This window comes from Arachis ipaensis, chromosome B8, assembly GCF_059453495.1.
Source record: "Arachis ipaensis isolate K30076 ecotype BB chromosome B8, ASM5945349v1, whole genome shotgun sequence".
In the NCBI taxonomy this organism is placed as follows: domain Eukaryota; kingdom Viridiplantae; phylum Streptophyta; class Magnoliopsida; order Fabales; family Fabaceae; genus Arachis; species Arachis ipaensis.
Genome location: NC_142443.1, coordinates 123,205,790 through 123,224,317, shown reverse-complemented (window position 1 = coordinate 123,224,317; position 18,528 = coordinate 123,205,790). Strand labels below are relative to the sequence as shown.

At 33.8% G+C, this 18,528-nt stretch overlaps 1 protein-coding gene across 1 annotated transcript; it reads right to left on the bottom strand.

Annotated features, from left to right (window-relative positions):
* Positions 1 to 11,842: 11,842 nt before the first annotated feature.
* On the bottom strand, positions 11,843 to 16,220 carry LOC107613599 (uncharacterized). The gene is made up of 5 exons (XM_016315675.3): positions 15,616 to 16,220; positions 14,422 to 14,499; positions 13,790 to 13,889; positions 13,086 to 13,228; positions 11,843 to 12,187 (listed from the first exon to the last, which is right to left on the bottom strand). The coding sequence occupies exons 1-5, from the start codon at positions 15,943 to 15,945 to the stop codon at positions 11,978 to 11,980; spliced, it is 861 nt and encodes a 286-aa protein (XP_016171161.1). The 5' UTR covers positions 15,946 to 16,220; the 3' UTR covers positions 11,843 to 11,977.
* Positions 16,221 to 18,528: the final 2,308 nt, after the last annotated feature.

Genomic DNA, 18,528 nt, shown 5'->3' with positions numbered 1-18,528 from the left:
TATATAATAACGAAGTTCACATAAAAATGCTCTTAGCCTACAACCATACACTAGTTCATATCTATAAGATTAATTTTATTTATATGTAACTTTTTTTTTAGATTAGACCCATTAAATTAAAGGCTAATAATTTATATAAATTATATATATATATATATATATATATATATATATATATATATATATATATATCATATTAAAATAATAAGCTAATAAAATTTATATATAATTTATTTAAATTTAAATAATATAATATATTAAACACTAATTTTTATTTTTCAATAAATATTGTATTATAATTTTATATATTTATTTAATTATTACCGGGTTAAACGGTTCGACCACTGACCCATCGGTTGAACCACTAACCCAGTGACCCAGTAACTTCACCGGGTCGATTGCCGGTTCGGTTTTGATAACTATGCTTATAAGCACTAGCATTATCCAATTTAGTGCTGGGCAGCCTATTAATTAGGTGAATAGCGTGAGTAACTACGTATTGTCGAAAATAATGTGGAATTCCTAATTGAAACAACAGTGCTCTAGCAACACCTAAAATGTGCTAGTGTTTTTGCTCTAGAATTCCGTTTTGCTTTGGTATTTCTACACAAGAAGTTTGGTGTAAAATGCTAGTTGATGCAAAAAAGATTTTAGAGTGAATTCTAACCCATTGTTAGTCCTTATACACTTAATTTGTTTTTTAAATTGTACTCTGACAAAATTCACAAAATTAATAACCAATTGTGATGCCTCAGATTTGGTTTTCATAAAAAAAAATTCAAGTGAATCTACTCTTGCCATCCACTACAGTCAAAACGTACCTATGTCCTTTTATTGGAAGGGACAGAAATGGGACCGCAGATATCCATATGAACTAAGTCAAAACAATATTTTATTTCAGTTGTACTAAGATCAAAAGATAATTTCTTTGTTTCACAAAATGACATGAGTCACAAGGAAGTTTTGAAGTAATACAATCTATAAAAGGATAATATTTCTTTGGTAAAATCAGTTTATTCATGTGTATGTATCCTAGTCTAAGATGCCAAATGTTGTTGTGCTCAGTGTGTGAAGGTATTGTGGGATGAGTAGTGGTTGTAGTTGCCACCAATGAAGTTTGCTTAGTTAGAGGAGGGAAAAATGAGAGAATTCTGGTTTTTTACTCATTGTATATAACCCTTCTTTACACTTAGTAATGCCAATCATCTTTGATGTGGATCGATCTTGTATCTCACAATACTTATCATCGATTAACAGTTGGCAATGTAAATTTGAGGTTAATTTTGACACAGAGATCAGTTTAAAATCAAAAGAAGGAATGTACAAAATATTTTTGAGAAAACGTTTTTAGTGAATGTGATTATGTCAATGATGGTGCTGACAGTTTTGGTCCCATTTGGTAACATCATATTGATTGGAGTAATATTTTGAAAGCTTGTAAAATCTTTTTAGTAGAAAGTCACATGATCTGTTGCACCGGAGTTAATGACCCATAATGCAGATTTTGGAGTGATAATGCTCATAATTCTTGCATTAAAATATAATGGAATGGTTTTACTTAGAGTGAAGGTCTGAATGGAATTAGTCAAAATTTGGTTTGCAATATGAGGTTATTGTTGCATGCCTTTGTCTTTGATCAACTCTAACAAGGCAAATATTTGCTCTGGAGTGAACTCAGATCTTGATATTCCAATGTTCTCTTGGAGACAATTAAGCTGGGATTGTTTGCCACTGAGTATATCATTATGAGGAGTAATGATAAACCCCATTTGTAGGATTTATCTTGTGCTTAATTTAGGAGATTTTATAATCTTTTACCCACATTTATTCAATGAAATAGCATGGTTTCATGATTGTCTCCTAATTTGTGCTTAAGTGTGAAAATATGCTTTTTAGGCCCTTAATTGTTTAATCTTGATTTACCTTTGATTTCATTAGATGTCTTGATATACTTTTTGAGTGATTTCAGATTTAGGAGGCAAAGATTGGATCAAGGGAATGAAGGAAAAGCATGTAAAAATGGAGAACTCATGAAGAAATTAAGGAATCGCAAAAGCTGTCAAGCTGACCTCTTCGCACTTAATCGACCATAACTTGAGCTACAGGGGTCCAAATGATGATGTTCTAGTTGCGTTGGAAAGATAACATCTGGGGCTTCAAAATGATATAAGATTTGTCATAGTTGCATTGCGGATAGAGGCGCGCACACGTACGGTATGCGTATGTGCTGATGGTTGCACATGATTCACTTAATGCAACTCGTGGCCAGCGATTTTAGAAGCCTTGTGGGCCCAATCCAACTCATTTCTGATGCTATTTAAGCCAAGGATTGAAGGGGAATTAACAGACTTTTGATCATTAGTCATAGTTTAAGTTTTAGAAGTAGTTAGAGTTAGTTTCTAGAGAGAGAAGCTCTCACTTCTCTCTAGAATTAAGATTAGGTTTTAGATCTAGATCTAATTCTTATTATCTCTTCTAATTTTCCTTTTCTTTCCTTAATTGTTCTCTTATAGTTGTAGAATTCTTCTTCTCTTATAATTTCCTTGTATTGTTAGTTGTAGTTTATGAACTTTCTTTTGTAGATCTACATTTCTTCTTCAATGCAACTGGTAAGTTCTTTGTTGTTTCATAATTGTTTTCTTTTTCTATTGTTGATCTCTTGCTATTCTAGTTAGATCTCTCTTTAATTCTTACAATTCATATTGTTTACTTTTATTGCCTTATATATGTTTGATGAAATACTTCTTTTAGTTGTTGTTAGATTTTGCTCTTGTTGTTGATTTACTATGCTTTCCTTTTATGCCTTCCAAGTATTTGATAAAATGCTTGGTAGGATTTTAGAGTAGAATTTTATGCTCTTGGCTTGAGAAGGTAACTTAGGAACTCTTGAGTTACTAATGTCCAAGTGATTGATGATTGGGAGCCATTAACTATAGATCTCACTAATTGAATTGGTGGAGAACTAGGACTTATGGACTTGGATTGATATAGCTCATTTGACTTTCCTTTATTAATTAGAGGATGACTTAATGGGGTTGATCCTTGCCAATTCTCATGTTGTGGTTAGTGATTAGGATAGAGATCCTTGACCACCAAACCTTGCCAAGACCTTTCTAGTTGTTAGTTTATTTCCTTTACCATTTACTTTTCTTGTTCCTTATCAAAAATCCCAAAACACACCTCATAACCAATAACAAGAACACTTTATTGCAATTCCTAGGGAGAACGACCCGAAGTTCAATACTTCGGTTTATAAATTTAGGGATTTGTACTTGTGAAAAACAAATTTTTGTATGAAAGGATTATTGTTGGTTTAGAAACTATACTTGCAACGAGATTTTAATTGTGAATTCTAAACCGTCAAGAATCATATTCATCAAAATGGCGCCGTTGCCGGGAAATTTGCAATGGTGTTGTGTTATTGGTTATTGTATATATGTGAATATTTTAAATAGGTTTGCCTTTTGCTTCTTTGTTAGTTCTTGCTAGTTTTAGGATTTAATTTTCTTGTTTCTTATTAGATTTTGTTTTCATTTTCTCTTGCTACCATGAATTCTCACCTTGGCTATGAGTTTGGTTCTAACTATGTTGTAGGCAATGGAAGCTTCAATGAGGATATGTATCAAGGATGGGACAATCAAAGGTAGGAGGAGCCATATGCATATGATCAATCCTCTTGGCAACAACCTCCACCAATGCACTATGAAGAAGAACCATTCTATGATGCATATCAACCCAATGGCTATGGTGAATCTCCTTGTGAATTTCAAGAACCACCACTATATGCCTATGAGCCATATCCTCAACATGAACCTCAACCATACTCACAAGCCTCCTTCCACCAAACACCTCCATATGACCCTAATCTATATCCACCATACCAACCTCCTTTTGAACCATATGAGCCCTACATGGAACCACCATTCCAAGATTACTACTCCCAAGAACCATCTCAATACACACCACCACATCCTTACCAAGAAGAACCACCTTCCTATTATGAACCAATTCTCCAAGACATTGAACCCTCTTATCCACCCCAATCCTCAATGGATGAAATCCTTAGCCTTATACTTCAAGGGCAAGGAGAAATGCAAAGGGAGACACTAGAATTTGTGGTTACCTTGACCAAGGTAGTAAGCACCTTAGCCTCCCAATATTTGAGCACTCAAAGAACTCCCATGGTCACATGTGGAGAATTAATTGAAGAGAAAAGCATGAAAGAGAGATTCGAAACTCCGATGAAGAAGGAGGAATGCCACTTTGTGTTAGAACAATTAGAGGAGCCTATGATCATTGAAGAAAAGGAAGAAGTGGTTGAAGACTTAGGAGATGCAGAACTCCCTTGGGAACCTAGAGTTGAAGAGAACCTCTCCAAGAAGAGTGAATTTGATGTTGAGGAGGAATGTGCACAACCTCCAAGGCATATTTCATATGAAGACTTGGAGGGAATGAAGCAAGAATCAAGTTCCCTTGGAGATGAAGATCATGCATCCAATCTTGGTGGTGAATCCTTTGAACTTGAAGAACCTTCTCCCAATGAGACAGAAAGCAATGTCGAGGTAGATTTTTCTCACCCTCCCATTTATGATTTGAGTGATGGAGAAGAGTTAGATGAAAATGATGAACAAAGGATTGAAAGTGGAGAAGTTTATGAAGAGGTGGAAATTGACAAAGAAGAATACAAGGGAGTAGAGCTTGCAAGGACATTGGAGATATCTCTCCCTAAGCCATCACCATCCATTATTTCATTCAAGTGGGTAAATTTCTTATACTTAAGCTTTATTATTTCCCTTGAGTATGGTTTGCTTAAGATGGATTGTCAACTTAGAAATATTTGTGGCTTTAAGAGCAAGAGGGAGATGGTTATGGTGACATGTTCAAAGCTTAATAGTAAGGGTTGGTATAGAGCTAGATCGCTTGGGTCTAAGAGAATGTTTGGTCACTTTATTGAGAATTCATCATGCCTACCACCCGGATGGACTAATAACGATGATAGTCAACTTCAAGACGGGTGTGAAAATAGAGTGTGGGATCCCGGATCGCACAAGGAGAATCAATTTTGGGAGCCCCAAGCTTGTGAAGAACTCCATCAACACTTGGTGCAACAACTAAGGAATCTTGGGGCACAATGGCGGATTAAGCATTGGTGGATGTTCAAAGATAGCTTCAAGCACAAGCCACCTTGAGAGGAGCTCTCCATAAGTCCAATTTAAGGACACTAAACAAAAGTGCTAGGTGGGAGACACCCCACCATGGTAAACTCTTTTCATTTTTCTCTTTTGTACATATTAATAGAATTAGTTTAATTCCATGTTTTGTTTAGTTTGTTGAGTTTATTTAGTAGTATAATATGTTAAATAAGGTTTTAGGGTGTTTTGGTAGCTGTTTGGAGGTTTGGAAGGCTTGGTTTGGTGCAAGAACTTGGAAAAATTTTGAAAAACAGAGCACCAACCCGCGCGTGCGTGCACCTGGCGCGTACGCGCGTCTCAAGCATTTTTGACCATCCACGCAGACGTGCCATGTATGCGTACGCGTGGATGCAAAAATTCCACCCCCAACCAAAAACCCGAGAGTTAGGCCTGCACTGTGCGAACATTGGGCCTAAGGCACAAACCAACCCGCGCGTACGCGTCCTTGATGTTAATTGCGCAATGCACGTGTACGCACGCTGTGTGCGTGCGCGCCGATAGCGCCACCTGCCCTCCTGGTACATGTTCCAGAGAATTGGGCCAATCCTGAGCTGACATTGTGCCCTGCGCCCAACCTAACCCGCGCGTGCGCGCACCTGGCGCGTACGCGCCCTTCGGCCAAAATGCACATCGGCGCGTAAGCGTGCATGACGCGTCCGCGCCGGTAAATAAAAAGAGTTTTTTTCTCCTCTTCCATTTTCTTTTGTTTATCGCATTTGTTTACTTCTATTCTTTATATTTCAATTTTGATTTTATAGCATGTTTTCTTTTTTTTTTCTAAATTTCTCATTTTAATAATGGTGTTGAACTTTTCTACTCAATTGTTGAGACTCTCTTGCATTATTTTGGAGCTTCATGACTTGTTGCATTAATTGTAATATTTGTTCCACACACAAGATTAGTGCCTTAGTTTGTCCTAATTCATTATCCTTTGTTTTTGTACTTCATCATCATTGAGTTAGGATGGGACCAAATGCTCTCATGCTTATCACTAATCTTGTTCGTGTCAATTCTTATTTGATCTTGATGCTTTTGAGTGCTCTTTATGCTTTGACTTTACTCTTGCATCAAGTATTAGTTGATATGCCCTTTGCCTATATCGCTCTCTCACTTACATGCATAGCTAACATGTAGTGAGAACCCTACTTTTATTTGGCATTAGCCCCCGCCTATGTTCTATTTGCTTTGATATCTTTGTTATAGGCTTAATTTTCTTTCTTTTTCGCTCTTTTTAGGTTGGCCACCAAAAGGAGGAAAAGGGAAAGCTTTTAAATGGGGCAACAAATAAGTTCATCCACACAACATTTTGAAGGAGCTCATTAATTATAGCAACCCATCCACATTGCTCTTCTTTGCATGCACCGAGGACGGTGCAAACTTTTAAGTGTGGGGAGGTCGTCCGACTAATCGACGATTTTGAGTGACAAGTTTCTAATCTGAACACTTTTGCATTTCATACTTTTAGGTCTTTTAGGATTTTTTGTTGTATTTTCTTAATTTTGCATTTATATATATATATACACACACAATAAGCTTAGTCAAAATAATGAAATCTTTTAAGAATTCTATCTATAGGGCACCTCAATTGATTTGAGTGAAAATTTTTCATTAAACTTGCTTGAATTATATATATATATATATATTGTGGAACATGGTTTTTGAGCTAAGAACACAAGCAAGTGAGACTTGAGCCTAATGGTGTGGTTACATCTTATAACCACTTATTTTCCCTTCTTGTGTGCATTATTCTCTTTCTATGATTATAATCTTTGATTTGTTTGATTATTTATGTCCATTATTTTGTGTACTCATGCATTTATATGATTGATGCCATCATTTCACGTAACTCACTCACCCAAATAGCCTACCTTTTACCTTCCATTGTTAGCCAATTTGAGCCTACGCTTAACTCACTTGTTCATAATTTTAGCACATTACAAGCCTCAAAGCGAAAAACAATAAATATCCTTATTTGGATCTTTGATTAGTTTAGGCTAGTGTGTGTGTGTGTATCATTCAAGTGTGAGAACCTTGGGACATTGGTTGAATAAAAGGGTAGTTTTGTGTTTTTGTTAAAAATATTGGGAATTGGGTACATGCTCATGTGTTAATCAAATGTAAAACCATATGCATTGATACTCTTGTATATACTTTGTTGAAAGAAAGAAAAAAAATGAGAAAAACAAAATAAAAAAAGAAAAAGAAAAAAAATAATATGGAAAAGAAAAGAAAAAAATAGAAAAAGAAAGAAACAAAGAAAAAAAAATAAAGAAATAAAAAGGGGACAAAATGCCCCAAAGCAAAGCTCAATAAGGATCAATGCATAAGTGTTGTGAAATGAAAAGAAAATGCATGAGTATGTTAAAAAGTGAAGAATGGGTAGTTATGTTAGCTTTTGAATTGTATAGGATGTCATAGGCTAGGTGGGAAGTCTAAACTTATTAAAGATTCAAATGTTAAGCTCACTTAACCATATATGCATCCTACCTTGACCCTAACCCCATTACAACCAATGAAAAGACCTCATGATACTTGTATGCATGCATGAAATAAATGTCGATTGTTAGAAGAAAAACAAATCTTGGAAAGCATGATTAGGGGAGAATTAAGTGAATCAACCCTAAATACTTGAGCAAATAGAGTGCAAACACTACCGGTGAGGGTTCGATTGCTCAATTACATGTTTTTCACCTATGATCATCACTCCTCATGCAAGTTTATAAAAATATTTAATAGCCCAATTCAATTGTGGTTTGGCATGATTGCTAATACCCTTAGCCCTTGTGCATATATGTATTCTTGGGAATTGAATTATTTTGACCAAGCAATTGCATTCACGTAGATAGTTGCATATAGGTAGTTTGCATTTAGATTAGTTACATTGAATAAATGTTGATACCCTTTGTTCTTTCTTGGTTTAAGCATGAGGACATGCTTGGTTTAAGTGTGGGGAGGTTGATAAATCCCATTAGTAGGGTTTATCTTGTGCTTAATTTAGGGAATTTTATGACCTTTTACCCACATTTATTCAATGAAATAGTATGGTTTCATGATTGTCTCCTAATTTGTGCTTAAGTGTGAAAACATGCTTTTTAGGCCCTTAATTGTTTAATCTTGATTTACCTTTGATTCCATTAGATGCCTTGATATGTTTGTTGAGTGATTTCAGATTTAGGAGGTAAAGATTGGATCAAGGGAATGAAGGAAAAGCATGTAAAAATGGAGAACTCATGAAGAAATGAAGGAATCGCAAAAGCTGTCAAGCCGACCTCTTCGCACTTAGTTGACCATAACTTGAGTTACAAGAGTCCAAATGATGCGGTTTCAGTTGTGTTAGAAAGCTAACATCCGGAGCTTCGAAATGATATAAGATTTGTCATAGTTGCATCGCGGATAGGGGTGCGCACGTGCATGGTATGCTTACGCACCGATGGTTGCACATGATTCACTTAATGCAACTCGTGGCCAGCGATTTTAGAAGCCTTGTGAGCTCAATCCAACTCATTTCTAATGCTATTTAAGTCAAGGGTTGAAGGGAAATTAACAGACTTTTGATCATTAGTCATAGTTTAAGTTTTAGAAGTAGTTAGAGTTAGTTTCTAGAGAGAGAAGCTCTCATTTCTCTCTAGAATTAGGATTAGGTTTTAGATCTAGATCTAGTTCTTCTTATCTCTTCTAATTTTCCTTTTCTTTCTTTAATTTTTCTCTTATAGTTGTAGAATTCTTTTTCTCTTGTAATTTTCTTGTATTGTTAGTTGTAGTTTATGAACTTTCTTTTGTAGATCTACATTTCTTCTTCAATGCAATTGGTAAGTTCTTTGTTGTTTCATAATTGTTTTCTTTTTCTATTGTTGATCTCTTGCTATTCTAGTTAGATCTCTCTTTAATTCTTGCAATTCATGTTGTTTACTTTTATTGCCTTCTATATGTTTTATGAAATGCTTCTTTTAGTTGTTGTTAGATTTTGCTCTTATTGTTGATTTACTATGCTTTCCTTTTATGCCTTCTAAGTGTTTGATAAAATGTTTGGTAGGATTTTAGAGTAGAATTTTATGCTCTTGGCTTGGGAAGGTAACTTAGGAACTCTTGAGTTACTAATGTCCAAGTGATTGACGATTGGGAGCCATTAACTCTAGATCTCACTAATTGAATTGGTGGAGAACTAGGACTTATGGACTTGGATTGACATAGCTCATTTGACTTTCCTTTATTAGTTAGAAGATGACTTAATGGGGTTGATCCTTGCCAATTCTCATGTTGTGGTTAGTGATTAGGATAGAGATCCTTGACCAGCAAACCTTGCCAAGACCTTTCTAGTTGTTAGTTTATTTCCTTTACCATTTACTTTTCTTGTTCCTTATCAAAAACCCAAAAACACACCTCATAACCAATAACAAGAACACTTTATTGCAATTCCTAGAGAGAACGACCCGAGGTTCAATACTTCGGTTTATAAATTTAGGGGTTTGTACTTGTGACAAACAAATTTTTGTATGAAAGGATTATTGTTGGTTTAGAAACTATACTTGCAACGAGATTTTAATTGTGAATTCTAAACCATCAAGAATCATATTCATCAAGTACCCATGCTTTTTATAGCACACATCTTCTGTGTAGCATTGCTTGTTCCAATGAGAGCATGCCATTGTAGCTCCATGACTTCTACTACCTAGATTTTCTCTACGATGGAGAAAATAAGGGTTTGATTGATCTTGAATCGAACTTGTATTGCTCTTCAAAATTTGAGATTGAAGATTGGCATTGCTTTGGTTGTCAAAACCACTACTCGAGGATCTATGTTCGCCATTTTGAGAAATCAATGAATTATAGAGTGATAAGGATTCAAATCTTCTTCTTTCTAACTCGTTGATCAAGAACAGCTATGTTCACCAAGAAAGAATCTTGCGAAATAGCCTCTCATCAAACTCTATTGGATGAGTTTAAAGGAAGAGGTAAGAAAGGGGAAAAGAAAATGTCGAAGGAAAAATAAGAGAAAGAAAGAAAACGGCATCATTGGCAACTATTGGCAATTTACAACTTTTTAATTTGATTCACAACTTGGTTGCTCTCCACGCTTACCGCACCATGAAAAAAATTTCATGTCATAAGCTATTCAAGTTGTGATGTTAATGGTTTGACGAACGGAGGAAGAGTGAAAGTTGAGAGAGAGGGAGAAAAATTAGTTCTTCTCATTTTGATAATTTTCAATGAATGAAAAAATAAAAAAAATGAAAAATCTTATGTACTCCTTATATACTCCTATTATAATTAATTACCATCAATATTAAACTAATAATAAAAATAATCTAGGTAACGTCTATGCAAATCATACACCTCTAAACCTTCTCTCTGCATATCTAATTTCTGATTTAGATTTTTTCTTGATTCTCTCACAAGGACAATAGCATTAGCAAAAAGCATGTACCATAGTAAGAATTTCTTGATATGTTCAGTAAGCACTTCTAAAACGAAAATATATGGACTTAAAAATGATTCTTGATGCAGTCCTACACCAATAATAAATTACTCTATTATACAATCTTGAATCTTAATATTAGTTGTAATCCTATCATATGTATCCGTGATTTCATGAATATATGTAATAAGTACTCTCTTTTTTTCCAAAACCTTTCATAATCTCTCTTGGTAGTTGGTTTCCTATATATGTTTTTCCAAATCAATAAATAACATATTTAGATCTTTTTATTATTTTGGTATGTCTCCATCATCATCTTTGACAAGTATATAGCTTCAGTAATGGTTTAGTGGATATACCCAACATAAGACTAAACTAGTTCTCTAACACTTGTATTTTCTGTCTCAATTTTCGTTTTATCACCCTCTCATAATTTCATAATATGGCTCATGATCTTGATTTCTTTGTAATTTTTACAATTTTATATATCCCTTTTATTCTTATAGATATAGATCAAATACTCTTCTTTCACTCATTTGATATTTTATTTGATATTAATTTTTAAAAAAAAAATTAGTTAATCAGTTGATATCTTTTTTTTAAATATTTTCAAATTTTAATTTAAATATTATATATTTTTATTGTCCTACATTTTTCATTTGTTTTAGAGCTTCTTTGACAGGACAGAGTTAGGTTAAATTTTATGAAAAAGCCAAAATTTTAAGTTTAAGTTTAAGAGGAGGGGGTCATTGCCCCCTTCTTGTATATAAGGCTCTTGCTCCTTGATGCACTTGATCCAAATTTCTCATTTTCATTTCTCAATCCTTTGTAATTTTACATACTTTTTTTTTCTCTTTCTTCATTCTCAAAGGATTGTAATTTTACATACTTTTTTTTTCCTCTTTCTTCATTCTCAAAAATATAAAGACCCTCGTATACTCTTGTTTTTATTTTGCTTAATGCGATTTTTGTTTAACTATCTTATATTCTTCTAATTTTTAACATTGCATTACAAAAACTACTCTTTAAAAAATTTCTTTACCTTATCTTATACACTTGTATTCTACCAGTATGACTCCTTGTCTCGCTCTAATTCCTCTAGTTTCACTAAAACTGTCTTGTCGTTGAAGAATAACTTCTGCCGTTAACTCCAGATCTCATTTGCACTTTTATGTATTTCCCAGCTTGCTTCTTCATCTGCCAGTCTCAAGAAGTTTCAGAAAATGACATGCTATGCATTAATTACTTGCATTCCTTTTCATTATTTTTGTATAATGAACACGAGTTAAACATTAATTCCTTAGGTCATGCCATTTTACCTACAGGCTACAGCAAAGAATTAAGTATATTTTACAACATCTACATTCTTCTACTCTCCCTTATGGAGGTTATGGAGGATATACAAAGATGCAGAAGATAAGAAAATACAGACTGAATAACTAAGTAAATCCATTCCTGTGGAAATGGCTACCATTTTGCTTCTCTCAAACATTTTTACCAGAAGAATCATGACAATAACGTGCCCCACTTTTGTCTTCAGTTCGTCCAGTGAGCTAATTTTCATCCATTTAGGCCTCTCCTGAAAAAAGAGGGGAAGAAAATACAAGCTATTATTGTTAGTGATCAAAACAGACAAAAAATGTTGATTAAAAGATGGACCTTTCAGAAGGCTTAGGATGCGATCATGAGTTGCGAGGAAAATGAAAGAGGAAGCTTTGGAGGGGAAAAAGGAAAGAGAAGGAAGTACTTATTCACAAGTTTAAAATAGATAAAGAGGAGAACGGAAAAATACTTATTATACCTTTTTACAGTTTTATCCTTTGCTAATATAACTTATTATTCTTGAAAGTGTATTATGTCAAGTAGATCCTTGAGAAATTTTGTGATCAACTTATAGGTTCCTACGGGCGGAGAAAAAACAAAGTGCTTGAGACAATATTAGTCGGCGACTAGGATTCAATCAATGAGCAAGCCAGAAAACATAGGATTCCGATTTCTATAATGATAATATGATATGTATTTCAATATTTCGTTGAATTGTACAGGGTAAATTACAGTTGCACAACTGAGCAGGCGTTTGTTTTTGTTTTACTTAAATCATGGTAACAAACAACCTTGACAGCAATGGCGAATCCAGAAATTAGAAAGAACAAAAAAATAAATTTAAAATGCATGAAATGAGATTTGAACCCATGTTTTGGGCATAAAATGCCTCCTTTTAACCACTAAACTAATAGATGAATTATTGAAAGTTTTAGACATCATATAATATATTTTAAGTTTCGAAAATTCAGGGGGGCATGGCCACTAGTCCCCCCCTAAATCCGCCTCTGCTTGACAGGTAAGAGTAAAACAAATAAGAAGTTGCGTTAGGTGAAATTTTCTGATATAGATACTGCAATTTAATGCTCATAATATATGAAAATGCATGGTTGTTACTATAGTTTCAGATCAGAGGGCTTGAGAGTTGAGAATACCTTCAAAACAAACATTCCAAACAAAGAGGATCCTACAAGAGCACGATCCACAGCAGGTTTCTCATGTGAAGATGTATTGCTTATGAACAATCCGTACAGTCCCATTCCAAATATCAGCATAACCGTACCAGCCAAATAAACATCTGCAGCAACAAGATTCATGCATTTCAATGGCAAAAAAGTGAAAAACAAAGAATGATTCAGTCCAAGTAGGGTACATAATCTTATAAGCAATCCAGACCAGGATCTGAAGCAAAAAATGGTGTGTTTACAAGTGAAAACATAAAATGATATATGCTATTTAAGCATTTGGGACCGTGCAGGTCAAACAAAATCTATATGTCTAATTCCTTTTTTTTTTCTTTTTTGGTTTGAAAAGGAATATTTTCATATAATTATCAAACATGACATAGGTGTGACTTTGCAAAACCGTAATGTAGCCGTGTGAATTGTGATTTGAAAGTCATGGCTTTAGATTCTGAAAGCAGCATCCTGGTTGCATGGATAACAGGATAACAACAACTAAATCATATCAGTGTTTGTCTCATTTATATTTAAATCATGTTTATAAAATTGTAAAAATTTTCCCAATTTCTTTTCACAGTTAATCATTTCCTGTCCCAAGTAACAGAATACTATAGAGTATGTCCAATAAGTCACTATGAAAAAAGGGTATATGTTAATTCTGATAGATGATGAATTACCAATTGCTTCAACCAGTCGCAGAACCATCTTTCCAGAGTGAACTCCTTTGACACAGCTTGACCAATAGACTTTGTATGCATCAATAATATAAATACAACCCTAAAATGACAGAAGATAGTAAGATAGATACATGTAGGATCACTCGTGATATGAACCTAACAATATTCAAATGTTACAAACTAAACAATCTAATGGGTAGACTACCAAAGTGGTATCCGAACAAAAAAATGTACCCTAAAAGCTGGAAAGTTATTCGTGGCCTCCGAAAGATTATAGACTTTTGACAACATGATCTAACCATGAGTTACTTCAAGATAGTTGTTAAGAAGTATAATATCCAATTATGACTATTTTGTCAAATGTCTGTAATCATTCGAGGTAAACACAAGAAACTTTTGGGCGACAGAGACAGTACCAGGAAACAAACGCAGCCTTGGGGTCCATTTTTCCAGCACTAGAATCTTTTGGGTACTTATTTTAATTGTCTAGTCCAATTTAATTATCAGAATAACGTACATAGGTAAACAAAGAAGTAGAGTTCTCCATGAGAGAAACCAATAACATAAATAAAAGAGATAATCTCACAGCTGAGCTCAATAGTGATTACATGAAAGGTGTTCAGAGACTATACGTTTAGGAAGCACAATAGTGAACCAGCCAATGAACCTCCAACAGCGAATAGTGCCAAGAAACGGAAGTCAAATATAAGCTGCTCAAAAAATGGAAAATCAGAAAGCTTCTAATTAGAGAAGAGAATGAATAACGAGTACTAGTTTATAACTAATTTCAACAAACTACCCCATATAACCCAAACCATAACCAGCAAGAACTCCATTAAGAAAAAAGAATCTTGAAAAGAAAATAAAGACAACCCCTTCTTCCTCATTGTGCGAGAGTGAGGATTGATTAAAAGTAAGTGCATCGCTGCATAGTAGATTGGGCAATGAATCCATGGAATATGCTATCAATTATCTATTATGACATTTATGTACCGGTGGATGAAAACACTTATGCATATTTAATTGAAATTATATAGATTCAATAGGAATCACAAGAAAAAGTTAAAATGCTCTATTCCAAATTCTATGCTCAACATTAATTACGATCACCCCTCACAGTTAACTAATTAACTACCTCTCTCACTTGTCTCTCTCCCCTAACCAAAAAATCTTAGAAATTTTAACCGTAAATATCAGCACAGAAATCATTGGCTTGCAACTTCCATAAAAAATCAGCAAGAAAACTCGTTAATTTTAAAAACAAAATAAATGCTCCTCCGTCTTAATTAACTTTACAGTTTTAGACGTTCACCTAAAGGATAATTGAAATGTATTAGAATTATAAAACTCTAAAATTAATTTATAAAATGACTCGTACTTTATAACAATATATACTGAGCATATGTCAGAGATTGTAATTTCTTTATTCTGATTTCTAATACTTATACTATGACCTCTCGATTATTAAAGGATAAAACTAATATCACATTTCTTATTATTTGACTACTAATACGCTAGTACCAATAACATGAATAATTGCTCTCTTAGACGATGTATATTTTGTATTGATACTATTATTGAGGATAACTATTTCATATATTTAATAGTTATTATGAATAATTACTCTCTTAAACGATGTATATTTTGCATTGACACTATTATTGAGGATGATTATAGTATACTGATAAGGCATATGAGTAAAAACAACAGCAATACTAAGTAACCAACAAAACTTATACACTTGGCTAATTCAAAAGCCTAAATACTAAATTCTCTAAATTCTAACGGTATAAAAATAAGATGATAATCGGAATATTGACTAATACCCTTTCAATGTTAGACTCCGTAGATCGAAAAAACCTAACAGCAGGGTTGCCATTAGGGCTGGCGAATGCGTAATTGAAGACAGGGTCAGGTGGCCTAGACTCAACGAAAGGTGTTGAGGACGAAGTTGTTGTTGTAGTAGTAGCAGATGGAGCAATCGGTGTTGATTGTGATGATGATGATGTTTTCGGTTCAGATGAAGAAGAAGAAGAAGAGCCTACGGAAGCATTTGGACTTGAAACTCGACGGCGAAGTAATGAGTGGCTCCGGCGGATTGGTGCGGAGAGGGAAGGTGGAGAGGGAGAGATGAAGGTGCATGTGTAAAGAGCCATTAAGAATGGAAGAAGAAAGGAAACTCAAATTTAAAATAATGATAATGAATAAAAAATTAAAAATGTAAGGTGCTAAGGGAGTATGTAATATTAATAATTTAATATAGAAATTATACGGTACAAAAACATAAAAGGGACAAGATTTGATAAGATGCTAAGATGGTTGGTTAGGTGGTATCCACACACGTTACTCTCTTCTTCGTCAGGTCAACTAAAAATATCAAGAGATTCTTAAATGTATTTTACGCTAATAATTTTGATAAGGTGCAAAGTATGACTTGGGTTGAAAACCAGGGAAATATATTGTTCGAGAATATCGGTATTCATGCATCAAGTTGGTTCAGGTTTAGGATGAAATGAAATTAGAATTAATTAAATTATAATTAATTTAGATTGGTTTAATTTTATATTTTATGTGTATCTAAATCAAACCAAATTGACTAAGAATAGATTTGTTTGATTCTAGTAATTAGATAACTGATAAAATAAAAATAAAAAAATAAAAAAACGAGAATTTTTGTAAATATAAGAAATATGTAGTATCAATAAACAAGTTAATAATATTTTAATAATAATAATTCAAATATATTAAAAATAAAGAATAAAAGTGCAATAGCAATAAATCTTCAAAGTTTTCATTTCATAATATTTTATTCTATCAACTAAATATATTTAAGGGAGGAATTATGACCTTTAAAAAATAGCATATAATTAACCAATGTCAATATATGAAATTGATTTGTTGAAAGTAATTATGTAAACAAATAATTAGTAAAAAAAATGTTAACCTTAATTTTAGGACTGCACACGGATTGAATCGGATATAGTCTGAAATTCTATCTGATCCGCACTGCACTCATCGGATCGGATTGGATACGATATCCGTATTTTTTAGGCCGGTTTGCGGATCGGATCGGATATCGGGTATATCCGCATAATTCAAAAAAAATTATTTTAAGATTCTCTTTGACTGTTTTTACAAAAAAATATCCAGAAAATTTATTTTTATCTGTTTAAGCCTATTTACACATAAAATATTATCAATAATAGTTCTCTTGAATAACAAAAACAAAATAATAACACAAGATTTAAGTTTAATTATTCTAAAGTGAAGTACAACATAAAAAATTAAAAACAAAATATCATAAAATTCATAAAATAACACACTAAAATTCATATCACATTAGGGTTTACTTTCTTAAACTATGCTATTTATATGTGATGTGCGGATTTGCGGATCGGATCCGCGGATATCACTGCCGAATCCGCAATCCGATCCGACCATAGTATGGATCAGATCCGATGTGGATAATTACCACGGATATGCGGATATTACCCAATCCATGTGCAGCCCTACTCAATTTGTTGCTCAGAATTTCAAAATAAACAAATTGAATAAGACTTCCGAATTTGTCATTAATATGGATTTCAACAAGAACTCTGAACTTAGAATTTTAAAACAAACGAATTGAACAAAAAATTTAACATAAAGTAAAAATAATAACCTCAAATTCTTATAACAAACCAATTAACATAATATATATAAAAAAAACTAGATCCTTACCTCACCGGAAAAGACGACCGCCACAAAATGAAGGAGTGACGTTGTTGATGATTGGACAACACCGTTGACGACTACATGATGCACGATGGAGAGGACGTCGCTACTGCTGCAGTCTGCCTTGAGTGAGTCAGTGACTGCCGTGAATGAGGGAGTGAAGAATAGCTTAACTAGGAGCCTTGAAGAAAAGTTGAACAAAAAGAAACTTGAAATTCGCATCGCACTCGAAACGGTTAAGCATAGTAGAAGAAATAGCAGCGTACAGAGAAGATAAGGTACATATTTAGAGGGAGTTCCAAAAAGGTACATGTAACAAGCTCCAGACTCGACCTACGAAGCAAAGGCCAGCCAAAGTATATATATATATATATATAACCCAAAAGTTTATCAAAAGACAAAATATAAATCCTGTTTCTCCAAGTCAACCTCTAGGAGGGACAAAATATAAATTCTATACAAAAGTAGAGAATACTACATGTATACATATACAAAATACAAAACATAATGTCCCAAGTAAATCTTCGCTCCCAAAGAGTTTCCAGCACGCTCAGCGAGGTGCTTCACATCTTGCATATGAAAAGCAACATAATATGTTTGGAATGAGAATAAATAATAAATAATAAATAATGTCCCGGAAAGCCAGAGACATTCTAAGACTCCAACAACCCATATTCATATCCTAAAGTTTTTACTAAACCAGAAATACGGTGACTATATCTAAGGATTCTAATCTAACTCTTCGTTTTCTATTCTTTGCAAACCTCTAATTCGCCAAGTAAAACAACCCTCAGCGCCTCCATCACCAAGCAGATGGATCTCTCAGAAGTAAAAAAAAGCAAGACAGACAAGGGAAAGCACCAATATAGAGACAGATACAACAATTAGGTCAAGTAGTAGTTAATTACAATTAAATAAATAGGTAAACCAAAATAAATGCATACTCAAACAAAACATACAAGTGCATATGATGCATGTCTGTCCTATAGCCGATCAGTCTCATCTGTCGGTTACTAACCCTGAAA